Below are 15,266 nucleotides of genomic sequence, written 5' to 3'. Positions count from 1 at the left end.
CATCACTCTGATCCCGTGCACTTCTGCTGTCCGAAGGAAACTGTGTACATCAGAATTATTTCTTCAATCTCTATGTTTGAAATAAACTTTCTCAGGACTTTTTCAACCAAACTTCCTGTTTTTTCCCTCCGTCTCGCGCGTTCATCTGTAAATGTTACACTCTATTCGTCCAGTGGTGAGAAACGCTGGACCCTCCTGGAGTTGTGTGGTGTGCACTGGCAGCCTGGTATTCCAGCTGCCCCTGCACACTGTCCCTTTGACCATGAGGTGTCCCACTAGGCTTCTCCAGCCGAGCGCTTGCTCCAATGTCTGACTGTAAAAGGTCATTGTTCAAATATAAAAAAGTAACGCAATTTGCGCTGCATGTCAAATTCCTGACAAGAGAGCTGTAGAGAACCTGAAGGCAGGAAGCGCTGCTACTAAACAGGCAGTCAGCAATTTGACATTTTAAATTCATTCCGGGGCTGCTGGCAAGATCAGAATTTATTGCTCATCTCTAATTTGCAACCGCTGCAGCCCATGTGGTGTATGCACACCCACGGTGCTGTTAGGGAGGGAACTCCAGGATTTTGGCCGAGTGACAGTGAAGGATATGTTTCCAATTAGGTCAGGAGGGTGTGAGGCTTGGAGGGGGGAAACTTGGAGATAGCGAAGAATTAACGCCATATGTCCCTGATCAAAAGAAAATGCCTTTAAAGTGGGCACCTTAACACAATTCGCATCTATAATCTCTGTGGGTGAATGTTAAAAAGATATAAATGTGATCCAGATCACATCATTCGGTGTACAACATGAAGTGAACTAAAGGAGCGCGCGGTTTTCTATTTAATGGCGAAGCGAGGTTTAATTTCTGAAACCGGGTTCCATTCTGCTGACCATAGGAGCTGGATGGTTTTCATTGAGATTTGGATAGTTTGCCTCCGGCATTAGGACCATGCGGGGAGCTCCAGCCGGCTGCTCTGCTGGTGGCTCTGGCTGGGAGTGAGAGTCCTACTTGGGAATTGAGGCGAAACAGATCATTCTCACTGGGGACTGAAAAATTAATCGTGTCCCTGTGTCGCTTAATCAGATCTTCCGTTCGCGTAGGTCGATAGCAGTTCAATGATGTTTTGCTCGCTTGAAGAGGCATCCTGAGCTTTAATGTGATCGGTTTAACTACCGGAGAAGTTCCTGGAATGGTTGGTGTGCGCTCCCGGCAGCTGGAGAGAGGAAGGTAGAGACAGGGGACATTAGGAGACAGTGTGATACAACTGGAAAAGAGCAGCGCAGGATTAGAAACTGGCTCTTTCATCCAGATTTTACTGACACCGTGAAAATCAGACCATTCTGCTGTCAAATTAATCTCTAACTGGATCGTGTATTGCCGATGTTGCAACTGCACAGATCTTTTCCAGTCCCGTGTATCTTCATTATAATTACTAATCATTTGCCAGTTCAAATGATTAAAACCCAATTTTTGCTTACTTTACACTAATGCTGACTGGAACATCGTTCTACAAGTGTGGATCACTGACAATTGTGCAGTTGATGCCAAAACACACGGAATATCAGCAGTGCTTGAGTTTCTTTTGAGCTGGATGCTTCTGAACTTGCAGCTTGTTGAATTTACTAATGCCTTTACTCTTTCTAACTGAAGCAGGTGTTGGGCACAGATGAAGACAACATGGGGGATGCTTGTCCTCAGAAGCTGGGATCAGTCAGGCACCTCCGCCTCCTGCTGTTAATACTTATTCCATGTGTCTGCGCTTTCATCTGTGTGCTGGTAATCCTCTTGGCGTTTGTAGGTAAGGTGCTTTCAATATTTGCCGGTGACTATGTATAGTGTATATGTGCATGTGAGAATGTAGAGCATTCGTATGTCCTTGGTGTGGTTTCCAGTACGCAATCAACGCGATATAATGATGAAAAAGATGAATTAGTAAATTACTTAGTAAACACGATTACAGCGAGTTATTTGCTTTCGTTTTGATGTTTGGAAATGTGTTTCAATGTCCGTGAGTCCATAAATTCTAGTTAATGCCCCAATGCCATTGCTTTATGCGGACAATACAATACTATTCCTATCCAAACTTATATGCTCGTTGGTGTTTAATCCAGGAAGGTAACATGCAGACTTACTGGAGGGTTTGAACCTGTCGTTACTGTGGGGCAGCCTTGGCGGGTCTGTGAGAAATCCGCTTTAATTCTTCAAGCCGCAAAGTGAGGCTTAGATGAACCAAATCCCACAAATAGTGGAATAAAGGAAGGTGAACAAAATAAACTCCTGTGTTTGTTCTGAGCTGCCATGTGTCCAGGGCTTTCCTGATGTCTTTATTCCCAAACCAACAAACAAACGAATCTGTACAGATCTGTATTGCATCCTTCCCATTTGCCATGTTTTATAATATTATATATATTTCTCCCTTGATTCTCAATGTTTACATTGCTGAAAAATGCCTGCGAGTGTATCTCAGAGAGTGGACTGCATAGATCATTAAGGAGAGCAGGTTAGAATCATAGAATCCCTACAGTACAGAAGGAGGCCATTCGGCCCATCAAGTCTGCACCAACAACAAACCCATCCAGGTCCTATTTACATATGCTTATCCCCCTGACACAAAGGGGAAATTTATCACGGCCAATCCACCTAACACGCACATTTTTGGACTGTGGGAGGAAACTGGAGCTCCCAGAGCAAACCCATGCAGACGCGGGGAGAACATACAAACTCCACACAGAGAGTCACCCAAGGCTGGAATTGAACCCAGGTCCCTGGTGCTGTGAGGTAGCAGTGCTAACCACTGTGCACCATGTCACCCCAAGATTATAATGATATGTAACTTTGCAACATCATAAATGTAAAATACAATAATTGATGTTGAAAGTCAGAAATATTTATCTTCTGGGATTTAAATGTATAGTTTCAGGAATATGTTTTCAAATAGGAAAATTAACTTAATAATGTTCAGCGACCAGTGGAAATAAGCCGAAGGACAAGATTTCACATGTTCAGACTTTATTGTAACAAACAAACTACAATCAGCATAAATCAAACATTACTAAATAGGCAACTAACATATTGAAATAAAGAAAAACTACTTTTAACTGAACTAACTGATGTTCTCAGGATAAATCTTACAACTCCTTTTGCTGTGCATCAGACTTCTGGTAGAAATGTAACACGAAAAAAATAAGTCCCTTGTTATTCTCAGCTTTTCAGCAGGCTCGCTTCTCCCTGCCACTCCAAACTGTAATTTCCAGTGTCCTTTGAAAGACAAGCCACTCTTCAATCCAATTTCCATAAGACCCACCTCAGCCTTAAATCTCCAGAAGTCCCTTCTGTTCCACCCTCTTTCAAACTGAACCAGCTCTCAGCAGCCTCCTGCTTGGTTGCTAATACAAAAACAGTATTTCCCTGCTCTTCATTGTAGCTGGATTGTTTCTCCATCTTGGTGTCTCTGTATCCAAAAGCAGCTGCCCCTTTTCTGTGTCAAAATGCACAAAATGTCACTTAATTTTGAATAGGTTTCAGTTTGGGTTTTTTTTTATGGCGACCGGATCACATGAGCCTGGCTCCAGGCTGAAGTTTCCTGCATTCAGAACATTCTGTTTCACCTTGAGTTAAAAGAGACATCTTAAAACATAGCTGTCTTGTAGAGTCCTGTATTCGTAACACAATATCTCAGTTTTCTTATCTTAATATGATAACCATCTCCCACTTCTGAATAAAAGTTGTGATGTAGAGATGCCAGCGTTGGACTGAGGTGGGCAACATCATAAATGTGTTAAACACGAGTGAATCAAAGTGTCAATTACCAAATTTTTGAACAAGTTGTGTTATTAGAAGGTTTTCTTAAGCCAAGACCAATATTTTATGGTCACTTTAGATTCTATATTGATAAATGTTCACTATTTAAATAATTTAGTATAATAGCTTTGAATTAGTACAATCACAAAATGCATAACTTTTTATGTTCAAGGTAATAATTACTTAAGTCTATTGTTAAACACTATTTTATCTCATTCATTTAGCCACTTTATTAAACTGAAATGATTGCATTTTATTGTCAACTGCATCAGAAACACAGACATTCATCATTTTTTGAGTTCCATGCATTCACCACTTCAGAAATTTATCGTTTTGCATTAAAACATTTTTAATGGGATTTGGGCACCTTTGGTTTGGGCAGCATTTATTGCCCATCTGTTATCGCCCTTGAGAGGGATGGTGTTGAGCTGCCTTTTTGAACCACTGCAGTTCATGTGTTGTAGAAACAACCACAGAACTGTTAGGGAGGGAGTTCCAGGACTTTGACCCTGAGACAGTGAAAGAACAGCAATTATAGTTCCAAGTCAGGATGGTGTGTGGCTCGGAGGGGAGCTTGCAGATGTTCCCATGCATCTGCAGCCCTAGTCCTTCTCGGTGGTAGAGGTTGTGGGTTTGGAAGGTGCTGTTGAAGCAGCCTTGATAAGTTCCTGCAGTGCATCTTGTAGATGGTACACCTTGCTACTTGTGTCAGGGGTAGTGGGAGCTAATGTTGAAGGTGGTATTGGGTGGAGTGCCAATCAAGTGGGCTCATTTGTCCTGGCTATCAAGCTTCTTGAGTGGTGTTGGAGCTGCACTCATCCAGGAAAGTGGAAAGCATTCCATTACATTCCTGATTTGTGCCTTGTGGGTAGTGGACAGGCTTCGGGGAGTCATGAGACAAGTTACTCTCAGCAGAAATCCCAGTCTCTGACCTGCTTTGTAGCTACAGTATTTATTTGTCCAGTACAGTTAAGTTTCTGATCAATGGTAACCCCCAAGAGGTTGATGGTGAGATTTCAGCGACTGTAATGGCACTGAATATCAAGGGAGATGGTTAGATTCTCTCTTGTTGGAGGTGTCATTGTGTGTCGGGAATATTACTTGCCACTTATCAGTCCAAGCCTGAATATTGTCCAGATCTTGCTGAATATAAACACCGACTGCTTCAGTATCTGAGGAGTCGCAAGTGGTGCTGAACATTGTGCAATCATTAGCAAACATTCCCTCTTCTGACCATATGATGGGGGAGAAGGTCATTGATGAAGCATCTGAAGATCATTGGACCTTGACTGAAGAACTCCTACAGTGATGTCCCAGGACTGAATTGCTTGACTTCCAACAACCACAACACATAGATACCAGTGTTGTCACTGTACTGGAACAGGAGCATGGCCAGTTCTGGAGCACAAATCTTCAGTACTATTGCTGGCATGTTGTCAGGGTCCATATTCTATGCAGTATCCAGTGCTTTCAGCTGTTTCTTGATACCACATGGAGTGAATTGAATTGGCTGAAGACTGGTATCTTTGATGCTGGAGACCTCTGGAGGAGGCCGAGATGGATCATCCATCTGGCATCGCTGTAATCAGTTTTTATCTGAGCTTGGAGAGTGATAGGTGTTGTCAAAACAATTTCTTTGTTTGCTTTCTATTGTTCTGGATGGGTTTTTTGTATAGACATGGGTATGCTATATCAAACTTACATTTACTTCTAATTTACCGCCAGAAATATTTCCTGCTACTTTTGTGCGTGCATGCAAATGTTTGAAGTCATTGGTCCAAGATTTGTGCTCCATGAACTGTGGTCAATAAGACTTGAGAATACGAGAGAGAACTTTATGCATCTGCACAGCCAGTGTGTAGCTTCACCTGCTCATAGCACAGAATCCAAATGTTATCATAACGGGGATATCAACATCATGGGGAAGTGCAAGTCCAAACTTCTGGCCACCAGCAGTTGAGATGCAGAAAATAAACCCCATAAGTCAAAGGCAGTAAAAGGCAGTTACCGTGATATGCTGTTGTATTTTCATTCATGATAAAGAAACCTCAGATGCTAAGGAGAAAACTGGAGCCAATCACTTAAAGGTATTGTCTTTTTTGAAAAGGCAAACTCTTTGAGGCAAGAACTATTGAACATTTTTCAAATAAAAAATGTCATTTTAACAGTACATGACACTTATGTCAAAATTATGTTTCAAGATATCTTCAGAAGAGTCTGCTTTACTAATTCTGTAGATGTTTCATGTTTTCTGTTTATAGTAATTTGTTTGTCATGAGTTAATTTTTGTTGCTGTAAAATGTCTGGAATTTACTATAAGAATGATTTTCAGTTCTGTAAATACTTATTCTTTATGTTGATTAATGTACTAGAGCAGCTTTGCCAAACCTTTTGAACCGCAGAACACCTAGTGACCTCCCAAGTCCATCGGGGAAACCCAAGCATTCTCATAAAGTCACCGTGTTTATTTTTGCCATTTAATAGGTGCAAACACAGAAATCAAATGAAAGCAAGTCTTTTCTAGCTATATCTATGCATGTATTAGGAAATAAGAAGAGACACACTGTCACAAACACATTCACCAGCTATATGACCCCCTCACAACCCCTGGCTAAAGCACTCTCCTCCTTAACAATAAATGGTGGAAGTCTTTAGGAGTGGGTAATCTAAAAAGTTTTTTTATGTATTTGTCATTTTTAGTGGGAGGGGTGATGCTGGAAAATTGATAGTCATATTGGACAGCCCCACCCCCTCCCTCTCTCACACCCCCCCTCTTTCTCTTGCACCCACACCCCCACCCCTCTCTCTCTCGCACTCCATCCCTCTCTCGCCCCCTCTCTCTCACAGCCCCACCCCCCCCTCAAACAAACTCACCCCCTCTCTCCCATGCACACATTCACCCCCTCTCTCCCACACACACACACACTCACCCCCTCTCTTCAACACATACTCATCCTATCTCTCATGCTCTGGTAACCACTATTCTCTCTCCACAGACGCTGTCAGACCTGCTAAGACTTCCCAACATTTTCTATTTTTGTTTCAGATTCCAGCACCCGCAGCATTTTGCTTTTATCTGTAAAAATTCCTGTTCACCAGTTAGGTCAATAACAACTGCAGCATTTATTTACATAAAGATGCAGAGGCATTTATACAGAGGCTTGAAGCCTCATGGTTGCCAGTCAGTTTCTGAAAAGGTTCTGGAATAGAAACTGGAGCTCACCAGGGTGACCCCCCACCTTACTCCCCAATTAGGTTTCATGTGACCCTTACTCCGCAAATAGATACTTAAAAGAACAGTCACCTCAAAGTTATTTTTTAATTGATGCTTGAATGATTAAAATTGGGGGCGTGTAAGAGGCCAGAATTAGAGGAGTACAGATATCTCAGAGGGTTGTGGGAATATGAGATTGGGGGGTAGGAGTGGGGGCGGGGGGGGGGGGGGGGTGGCAAAGATTTATTAACAAGAAGGAGAATTTTAATATTAAGATGTTGCTTTATTGGGAGCCACTGTAGGTCAGCAAGCATGGGTGTAATAATGGGTGATTGCTCCCACAACACAAAACTTTTCCCCGCTGATTACGATCAACTGCATGATTCTGGGAAATGTAGATAATTACTTAACATAAGAACGTAAGAACATAAGAACTAGGAGCAGGAGTAGGCCATCTAGCCCCTTGAGCCTGCTCCGCCATTCAAGATCATGGCTGATCTTTTCGTGGACTCAGCTCCACTTATGCACCCGCTCACCATAACTCTTAATTCCTTTACTGTTCAAACATTTATCTATCCTTGCTTTAAAAACATTCAATGAGGTAGCCTCAACTGCTTGACTGGGCTGGGAATTCCATAGATTCACAACCCTTTGTGTGAAGAGGTTCCTCCCCAACTCAGTGCTAAATCTGCTCCTCTTTATTTCGAGGCCATGCCCCCTAGTTCTAGTTTCACCTGCCAGTGGAAACAACCTCTCTGCTTTTATCTTATCTATTCCCTTCATAATCTTATATGTTTCTGTAAGATCTCCCCTCATTCTTCTGAATTCCAATGAGTATAATCCCAGTCTACTCAATCTCTCCTCATGAGATAATCCCCTCAACTCCAGAATCAACCTAGTGGATCTCCTCTGCAGCCCCTCCAGACCATATATTCTTTCTCAGGGAAGGAGACCAAAACTGTTCACAGTACTCCAGGTGTGGCCTCATCAGCACCTTATACAGCTGCAACATAACCTCGCTGTTTTAAAACTCCAACCCTCTAGCAATGAAGAAACAAAAACAGAAAATGTTGGGAAGTCTCAGCAGGTCTGACAGCAATTACCTGCTGCACCTGCAAACCAACTTTTTGTGATTCATGCACAAGGACAACCAGGTCCCTCTGCACAGCAGCATGCTGCAATTTTTTACCATTTAAATAACAGTCCATTTTGCTGTTATTCCTACCAAAATGGATGACCTCACATTTACCAACATTGTACTCCATCTGCCAGACTCTTGTCCACTCACTTAAATTATGTATATCCCTTTGCAGATTTTCAGCATTCTCTGCACACTTTGCTCTACCACTCATCTTAGTGTCATCTGTGAATTTTGATACGCTACATTTGGTCCCCAACTCCAAATCATCTATGTAAATTTTAAACAATTGCGGTCCTAACACTGATCCCTGAGGCACACCACTAGTTACTGATCGCCAAGCAGAAAAACACCCATTTACCCCCACTCTTTGCTTTCTGTTAATACGTCTAATACAGTACCCGTAACACCATGCACCTTTATCTTATGCAGCAGCCTTTGGTGCAGCACCTTGTCAAATGCCTTTTGGATATCCAGATACACCACGTCCACAAGTTCCCCATTGTCCACTGTGCACCGCGTAATGTTCTCAAAGAATTCCACCAAATTAGTCAAACATGACTTGCCCTTCATGAACCCATACTGTGTCTTCCCCATGGAACAATTTATATCCAGATATCTTGCTATTTCTTCCTTGATGATAGTTTCAAGCATTTTCCCAAGTGCAGAAGTTAAGCTAACTGGCCCGTTGTTAACTGCTTTTTGTCTACCTCCTTTTTTGTATCATGGGAGCCTTCCCTCGATGAAGGCAGACATAAAAATGAAATTCATATGAAGAATTTCCTGATATTAGTTCTGAATTTATCTTCCAGTAGTTTGAAACTGCGCCCACTTGTCATATTATTGTAATTTAATTCAAAATGATATTCCAGATTTACATTTTTCATTGCCTTAAAAACTATTTTTATAGACTAGTATATAACAATCTCTTTGATGTCTCTCTTACAACCCAGATTTCTGCAGTCTAACCTCATAACTCAGACCTTTGATACTAGTTATCCACTCTCTTGGTTCTTCTCCAGTGTTTCAATGTTTCTTTGTGTTAATCTTGCCTCAGTAATAATATTCTCAGCAACAACAACTTGCATTTATATAACTCCTTTAGAGCAATAAAGCATCCCAAGGTGCTTTAAAAGAGCTTGAACAAAGAGGTAGGTTTTAAGGGGTGTCTTAACAACAGCAATTTACATTTACATAACATTCTAATGTAATGAAATATCCCAAGGAGCTGTCTGGGAGTGTTATCAAACAATGTGACTCTGAGGCACACAAGACGAATTAGATATGATCAAAAGCTTGGTCAAAGAGGTAGATTTTAAAAGAGTGTCTTAAAGGAGGAAAGCAAAGTCGAGAGGCAGAGATGTGTAGGGAGGATATTCTAGAGCTTGGGGCTAAGGAGGAAAGAGAGGCAAGAGGTTTAGGGTGAGTATCTAGAGCATAGAAAGATATATATATCCTTGGCAGTTGAAGGCAATGTTGCCAATGATAAAGTGATTAAAATCTGGAATATTCAAAAGATCAGAGTAGGTGGAGTGCAAAGATCTCGGAGCTTTGTATGAGATGAAGGAGATTAAAGAGAGAGGTCAATAGAAGTAATTGAGTTGTGATTCCAAGTTGTACTCCAAAGAATCAAACACAGACTGATGCACTACTTCAGTACTGCAATATCAGAATTACCATCTTTCGGACAGTATATTAAACTGAGACCTCATCTTTTTCCCTTCAGTAGATGAAAAAAGATCCAATAGCATTATTATAAAATGATAATATGAATTCTCTTTGGTCTCCTGGCAGGTATTTATCCCTCAATCATCATTAGTAAAACATATTACCTGACTATTTATCTTATTGTTGTTTTGGGGATCTTGCTTTGCAAAATTGGCTTTCATATTTTCCCAAATCGCAACCGTGACTATACTCACAGAATCATAGAATCCCCACAGTGCAGAAGAGGCCATTCAACCCATTGAGTCTGCACCGACTCTCTGACAGAGTATCTTATCCAGGCCTTCAGCCCCACCCTTTCCTTGTAATTCCACACATTTCCCATTGCTAATCCATCTAACCAGCACATCTTTGGACTGTGGGAGGAAACCGGAGCCCCCGGAGGAAACCCACGCAGACACGGGGTGAATGTGTTAACTCCACACAGACAGTCACCCAAGGCCGGAATTGAACCCAGGTCCCTGGAGCTGTGAGGCAGCAGTGCTAACCACTGTGCTACCATACTTCCAAAGTAAAGTGCTTATAAATGCATTCCTTTCTTTGTGAGACTGGAATTATATACCATATTTTAGACAGTCTTGTCACACTTTACAGTTTGGTCACAAATCCTCTTTTGCTTTTTTGACTATGTCGTTCAACATTCTATTGGCTTTATTTAATTGTAGTTAGATCAATATCAATTTCATATTTGAAAAACAGATGTAAATATAAAGCCATGTGCAAGTCTGGACTCAAATACTTGCAATCTAAACCTTAATTTGAGGATTTGTGCTGCCATAGTTACTTGCCTCCCCCTCTCCAAACTCTGCCAGATGCCTCCTCCAGGTCTGTATGCAACCCTTTCCATGCCTGATTCCTCCTTGATTGTTCCTAAGCAACGGCATTTTAGATTTCCCACAAAATACGAATACTTTTTACTGTAATTTAAAATACTGCCTGACATAAGTGAAGGCGCGAAACAGCGAGCACCCAGATTGAACATCTTTGTTCCATTTCCACTGATTGGCTCTGTTATATTAACTTTCTGTATGTCTGTAAATCAGTGTATGTATGTTTAGTTCCCTTTATCCACATGTAGATTTACATAATCAACATTACAGACAGTTCAGGGTCAGGACCAAAAGTGGAGGAAAGAAATCAAAAATATTTGATTTGATTTATTATTGTCACATGTATTGGTTGCAGTGAAAAGTATTGTTTCTTGTGCGCTATACAGATAAAACATACCGTTCGTAGAGTACATAGGGGAGAAGGAAAGGAGAGAGTGCAGAATGTAGTGTTACAGTCATAGCTGGGGTGTAGAGAAAGAACAACTTAATATAATATAAGTCCATTCAAAAGTCTGAAGGCAGCAGGGAAGAAGCTATTGTTGAGTCGGTTGTTTTGTGATATCAGATTTTTGTGCCATTTTCCGAGGGAAGAAGATGGAAGAGAGTATGTCCGGGGTGCGTGGTGTCCTTGATTATGCTGGCTGTTTTGCCGAGGCAGCGGAAAGTGTAGACAGAATCAATAGATGGGAGGTTGGTTTGAGTGATGGACTGGGCTACGTTCACAACCCTTTGTGGTTTCTTGCGGCCTTGGTCAGAGCAGGAGCCATACCAAGCTGTAATACAATCAGAAAGGATGCTTTCTATGGTGCATCTGTAAAAGCTGGTGAGATATTTCCTCAAAAACCACTTTTGTACATTGTCTTGAATACACTTGAACAAGGAAAATAATCTATGTTCAACCATTACATGTGACTCACTGATCTACATTGACACCCTGCCTGCCACATCTTCAATTTTAAAATTCTTATCCTCATTTTCAAATGTCTCAATGCCCCTGGCTCATTCTATCTCTGTAACTTCCTCCAGGATCTCTGCACTCCTCCAATTCTGGCCTTTCACACACTCCAATTTTCTTCACTTGACCACTGGTGGCCGTGCATTCCACTGATAGGGCCCTAAGCTTTGGAATTCTCCGACTAAATCTCACTGTTCCTTTCTCCTCCTTTAAGACATTCTTCAAAACCTACCACTTTGACCAACCTTTTGGCCACTTGTCTACATCTCCCTATTTGCTTAGTGTCACATCTTGTTTGATAACTCTGCTGTGAAATGCTTTGGTATACTTTACTACATTATAAATGCAAAACAATATATAAAAAGCAACACTGAATTCATTTCTGTGATTTCACCATTCGCAAGGTCTCAATCACTGATAAGGCCATTTGGAATCACTTCCTTTTACCCCTCACCATCACTTAATTTCTTCCAATCTCATTTTCTTAAGCACGATACCCAGGAAAAACCTCTCCTTCATGTCACTTATAACTGAACATTCAAATTCCCAACTATCTAGGGTCTAAATCTTCCAGTGTGCCGATGGAAGATGTGGTTCAGGACCCTGTAGAAAGCCTGACACCTGGACCTATGTGCGAATTTCCTGGGAAGTTTCAATTTCAATTGGTCAATTCTCCTGCTCCACCAGACCCCCCACGAATGTCTCCAACTCTGATTTCTTGTCAGAGATTTGGAACAGATCTTCAGTACTTAACTGGATCATTGCCCAGGAAATATTAGGAAGTTTAAAACCTTGTCTAACGCTTTGGATGGGATTCTCCCAGAAGAATTCTAAGTGTCAAATTTGCGTAAACACGGAAGTAAATCCTACTACTTTTTTCAGTGGGATTTTCAAAATGAATCTCCCACACTCTGTGCATCACAGAGCGCCCTAGCGTGAATCTCGTTAAAAATCTGGGAGTGGGGCCTAATCCCGCTTGATCGCTGACCAGCCTGCGACCTTGCAACGCTGCCCCTCTGACCCCCCCCCCCCCCGCCCCCCAACGCCCGATCGCTGGCCTCCCGGACATTTCTGGGCCAGTGCTGACCTCCTAATTTATCATCTGTGTGCCGATTTCTGGTGCAGAGCCGACGATGCCGGAAATCCGGCAGCCAGAGACGCGCAGAGACCATGGTGCCCAGCGGGACGCCCGCTACACAGCCTTCAATGTTGTCTCCTGGCCCACTGCACTGCTAGTGCAGCACAGTGGCCTGGGAGAATCGTCCCCTTTAAGTTTAAGTTTATTTATTAGTCACAAGTAGGCTTGCATTAACACTGCAATGAAGTTACTGTGAAAATCCCCTAGTCGCCACTACACTTAGTCAATCACCCTCACCGCCCCGACTACCTCCCCGATTGGACACAAAGACCTGCTGACCATCTAACTAACCCCTGACCCAAGTATTGCATCTTCCCTATCAGATCCCATTGCTCTCCCGACCAGACTCAACTAATCCTCAATCCTCTGACTATCCACGCAACCTGACCAGACCACCCCTCTGACCACCCCACTACCCCTGACCTGACCAATGATCTACTTACCAACACCACCCACTCACTCATTCACCAATGTTCATTAAAAGACTGGACCATCAAATACTTACCAGAATATGGAAGCTAGTGCCATAAAAGGAGGTATGTCCTCACTTTCCCCAACTGTAATCTGCTCCAATGGTGTTGGCTTGGGGATGCTGTGCTGTGTCTTTCTTTTACAAGTGGGATCACAAGATCCTGGAAGAAATATGCAGCAACATCGGGTTGGGAGAATCTCTGCGGGCAGTGGCAAAGTGCTCGCTCTGCTTGGAAGATTCAGGTCTAGGTTTTGGTTTCCCTTTCAGTGAAGCAAGATTCATTTTAAAGTTCATTCCTGCTGGTCTGACATTGGTCCACGTGACCCGATCGCCACCATTTTGGAATCACCTCTCCCGCTCCTTGATGTTTTATTTATTTGTTTACAGGATGTGGATGTCGCTGACTAGACCAGCATTTATTGCCCATTCTAATTGTTGTTGAGAAGGTGGGGTGAGCCTTTCTGCTGTTGCTGACCCCCTGACTTGTGGCCTCTGCTGTGCCCCGACTCCCCTACTTTCTGCTTCCCCCTCCAGAACCTGCGTTCCTGTACAAACAAGGTCCAAACTCCTGATCCACATCTGAACTGAAGCTAGAGCTCTGTGGTTGTGCAAGTGTGGTCCGGCGGTGCAGGAGTGATGAGCTGGGACTGTTATAATCAATGTTTTTTAAAAAATGCATACAATAGTATGTGAAACCAGGAATGAGTTTATTTTTGTACCATATCACTGTCTGTGTACATTTCCATCACTCCTCACTGTGGTTGCAACATCTCCTCCAGTGCCTTTGCTCGCAGTGAGCAGGAGGATTAGAAAAAACATTGCCCCAACTTATAATTTCGTCACCATTGGGACCCACATTTTCACAAGCCCAGAGCTCAGACTTTGGATCAAATCTGGATCTGGATCTTAAACAAGAATGCAGGTTCGGGCAAGGGGAGCGGTGAGCAGGAGAGTCAGGGAGTGGATGGTTTTGGCTTGAGGGTGAGTCAGGTCATAGCTGAGGCCTCAAGTCAGAGGGTCAGCAGCAAGAGGATGAGCTGGGGAACATGATAGGCCATACGTTAGAGGATTGGAGATTAAGATAAGTGGGAAGTTTGGGAAGTAGAATCAGTGACGAGCAGGATCGGCAATAAATGGAAGGTAGGTAGAAAGTTACCCTTTTTATTAAAATAATTTTAAATTGACTTTATTTTAAAAGTTACTTCATTTACCAATATAGAATTTAGCAATGTAAAATATTTCCACTTACAGGGTATTATGTTTTAATGATTTTTTTCTGTTGGGAAAGGTCCTACTGAACTGAACTACAGCTTTTACATTAGTTTTAATGGGAAAATCTTAAAGTTGTTTTACTTCAAGTTGCAATTTTTAGGAACACAACTGCAGCTCTAAGTGAGGATCATTGTATTTTTTATGCCTCTTTGTCTTCCCCAGATACATTACGTCAAAATCAATTTGCCACTTTTCTACCTACTTGACCTATCTTCTTGCAGCTTTCTTCCTCACTATTAACCACACCCCAAATCTTTGTAAAATCTGCACCCTTCATAACCATGATCCCTATTTTTAAGCCCAAGTCATTGATATATGCCACGAACAGCAAGAGACCCAGTACTGAGCCCTGCAGAACACCAGTGGAAACAACCTCCCAATCACAAACACACCCACTGACTATCCCATTGACTATCCCATTTCCTTCATGCCACTGAGTTAATTTTGGATCTAAATTATCACTTGCCCTTAGATTGCATGCGTTTTCACCCATTCTACCATGTGGGCCACTGTCATAAGCCTTAGACCATAAGCCATAGGAACAGAAGTAGGCCATTCAGCCTGTTGACTCTGCTCCACCATTCTGTGAGATCATGACTGATCTGATATAATCCTCATCTCCACTTTCCCATCTTATTCCCATAACCTTTGATTCCCTTACTGATTAAAAATCTGTCTATCTCAGCCTTGAACATACTTAATGACCCAGCCCCTACAGCTCTCCATGGTAAAGAA

The 15,266-nt window shown here is 42.3% G+C and overlaps 1 protein-coding gene across 1 annotated transcript in view; it reads left to right on the top strand.

Moving 5' to 3' along the window:
* The window catches only part of corin (corin, serine peptidase), a 207,132-nt gene that overhangs the window by 1,215 nt on the left and 190,651 nt on the right, over positions 1 to 15,266 (top strand). Inside the window, exon 3 of the mRNA XM_078238027.1 lies at positions 1,637 to 1,784. Within this exon, the coding sequence (XP_078094153.1) occupies positions 1,637 to 1,784 (148 nt within the window). The remainder of the gene's footprint in view (positions 1 to 1,636; positions 1,785 to 15,266) is intronic.

This window comes from Mustelus asterias, chromosome 1 (assembly GCF_964213995.1).
Source record: "Mustelus asterias chromosome 1, sMusAst1.hap1.1, whole genome shotgun sequence".
Lineage (NCBI taxonomy): Eukaryota > Metazoa > Chordata > Chondrichthyes > Carcharhiniformes > Triakidae > Mustelus > Mustelus asterias.
This window is presented reverse-complemented; position numbering and strand designations above follow the sequence as displayed.